Source organism: Echinops telfairi, unplaced genomic scaffold (assembly GCF_000313985.2).
Source record: "Echinops telfairi isolate 266 unplaced genomic scaffold, ASM31398v2 ScPeMD7_2;HRSCAF=8, whole genome shotgun sequence".
NCBI classification, from domain to species: Eukaryota; Metazoa; Chordata; class Mammalia; order Afrosoricida; family Tenrecidae; genus Echinops; species Echinops telfairi.
This window is the reverse complement of record NW_022103898.1, coordinates 27,236,396-27,238,259: the sequence shown is the minus strand read 5'-3', so window position 1 is coordinate 27,238,259 and position 1,864 is coordinate 27,236,396. Positions and strand designations below refer to the sequence as shown.

At 33.4% G+C, this 1,864-nt stretch overlaps 1 protein-coding gene across 1 annotated transcript in view; it reads right to left on the bottom strand.

Moving 5' to 3' along the window:
• The window catches only part of UHRF1BP1L (UHRF1 binding protein 1 like), a 105,968-nt gene that overhangs the window by 67,181 nt on the left and 36,923 nt on the right, over positions 1-1,864 (bottom strand). Inside the window, exon 2 of the mRNA XM_045291294.1 lies at positions 1,249-1,411. Coding sequence (XP_045147229.1) covers positions 1,249-1,411 — 163 coding nt within the window. The remainder of the gene's footprint in view (positions 1-1,248; positions 1,412-1,864) is intronic.

Below are 1,864 nucleotides of genomic sequence, written 5' to 3'. Positions count from 1 at the left end.
GGGGTTCCTGAGATTATAAATATTTATGGGAGCAGGCAGCCTTAGCTCATGGAAGAAATTCATTTACAGTTTTGAAATCTAGATGTACTTGTTTTATAGGAAAATATTACTAGTTGTTTTCTTTAGCTACCTTTAAAAAAATGTGCAGATTCTTTTAAATATTCTTGTCTCTCCATATTTTAAATAATTTTAAATCCATAATTTAAACTAAGACTTCCCAGAAGAACACAATTGTTGATTTAACAATTTGTTTAGTCCTAGAACTCTGATCACTTTTTGTATGAAGTATACAAAAGTGAGGCCAGGAAGGTAAACTCTAGGCAAGGTCAAACATGTCCTCTTCAAACACACCCTGCTCCAGAAATGTCACATGGCTTTGTAGCTTTGTAGATAATTGGGTTTATGGAAGATAAAGGTGACTGTCTTCCAGGTACTTATTTTACCTTTGAAATTGGAGGTATCTTTCTATTCTCTGGAGCCCAGACTTTAATTCTATGAAACAAATTAGTAAGCTGTGTTTCTATTGAGTAGCTCCTCAAATTAACCTGGTTTGTACAGGCAAGAAGTAATACAAATCAACATGTTATTAAGGACAAAAATAAATAGGAATAATATGCTATAATAATTAAGATTAAGAAGGAAGAGAAATAAGATAAGAACCCTAGAAAGGCCTTTAGAGACCACGGGAAGTTAAAGAATGATCAAACAGCTCTGAGCAGCTCTGATTCACCCCCTCAATTGAAACGGAAGTCATTAAAGTAAATGAAAAATAGGGAATTTAAGAAACAAAAAATTTTTTTAAAAAAGTTTTCAACCTCAGCAAGAAATAAAGGTGGGAAAAAATCCAAATAAGAGTATAAAGTAAAAAAAAAAAAAGTATCAAGTATAGAGTCAGAAACACCCCATCAGTTCTTATCTTTTCATCTGAAATAAAGCATTTACTTAGGACAAAATTCACACTGTCCCATTTGAAAATGAATCTGATGAGAAGCACTATCTGAAATTTTACTTATTGTTATTAGTCAATGATTCATTAATTATTTGGTTTAAATTTAAATACAATGTAAAATTAGCAAATTAACAATATGTAACTTAATTAAGTTCTAAGGCACATATCTGTATAATCACACAAAGGTATTTTTTTCGAAATTATATTAACAAAAAAAATCACTGAAAACAAAATCTTCATTTTGAAATTAGGGATAAAACAGAAGCAAAAAAGGTCTTGCACAGGTGTCAGAGTCTTACCCTAATGGATGCTTTGTTACAAAACACTTTGTTGATGGCAAGCCAGGTCGGCAAATCCAACATGTTCTGCAGCACCTCTTCATCCAGTTCCAGGTTTTTCAGTTCACCTTCTCCTTTTAGGGTACTCAGGTTTATCTTGTCAGGAGACAGATTTTTGGTAAATCTGAAAGAGAAAATACATTGACCTTAGTCTGGGTGTCAGTTACTGTACCCCAGATTCATTCATGAAATACTGAGTATTGAAAATGAAATACCAGCCAAACTATTTCAAAATAGTGATAGGCTCTGATTTAACCCATGCTTTACAACTTCTTTTGCTATTATTTTCATTTATATGTCTCTTGTTCATAGTTCTCTTACACACAGTCTATGAAACAGTTTATTAGAACACATGATGCATTCCCATATACAAGCAACCTTTGGTTACTACCTTTGCAATCTTACCTATATTTTATGGACATTCACTATTTTCCAGGCACTGGAGACTGCTGAAAAGCTACCATGTTTAGTTCTCTTCACTCCGAAGATCACCCAGACTACACAGAAGGTAAGCAATGAAGAGATCCAATCGCAGCAGCGGCCACCACCACTTACCATCCCCCAAACAATCAGAATA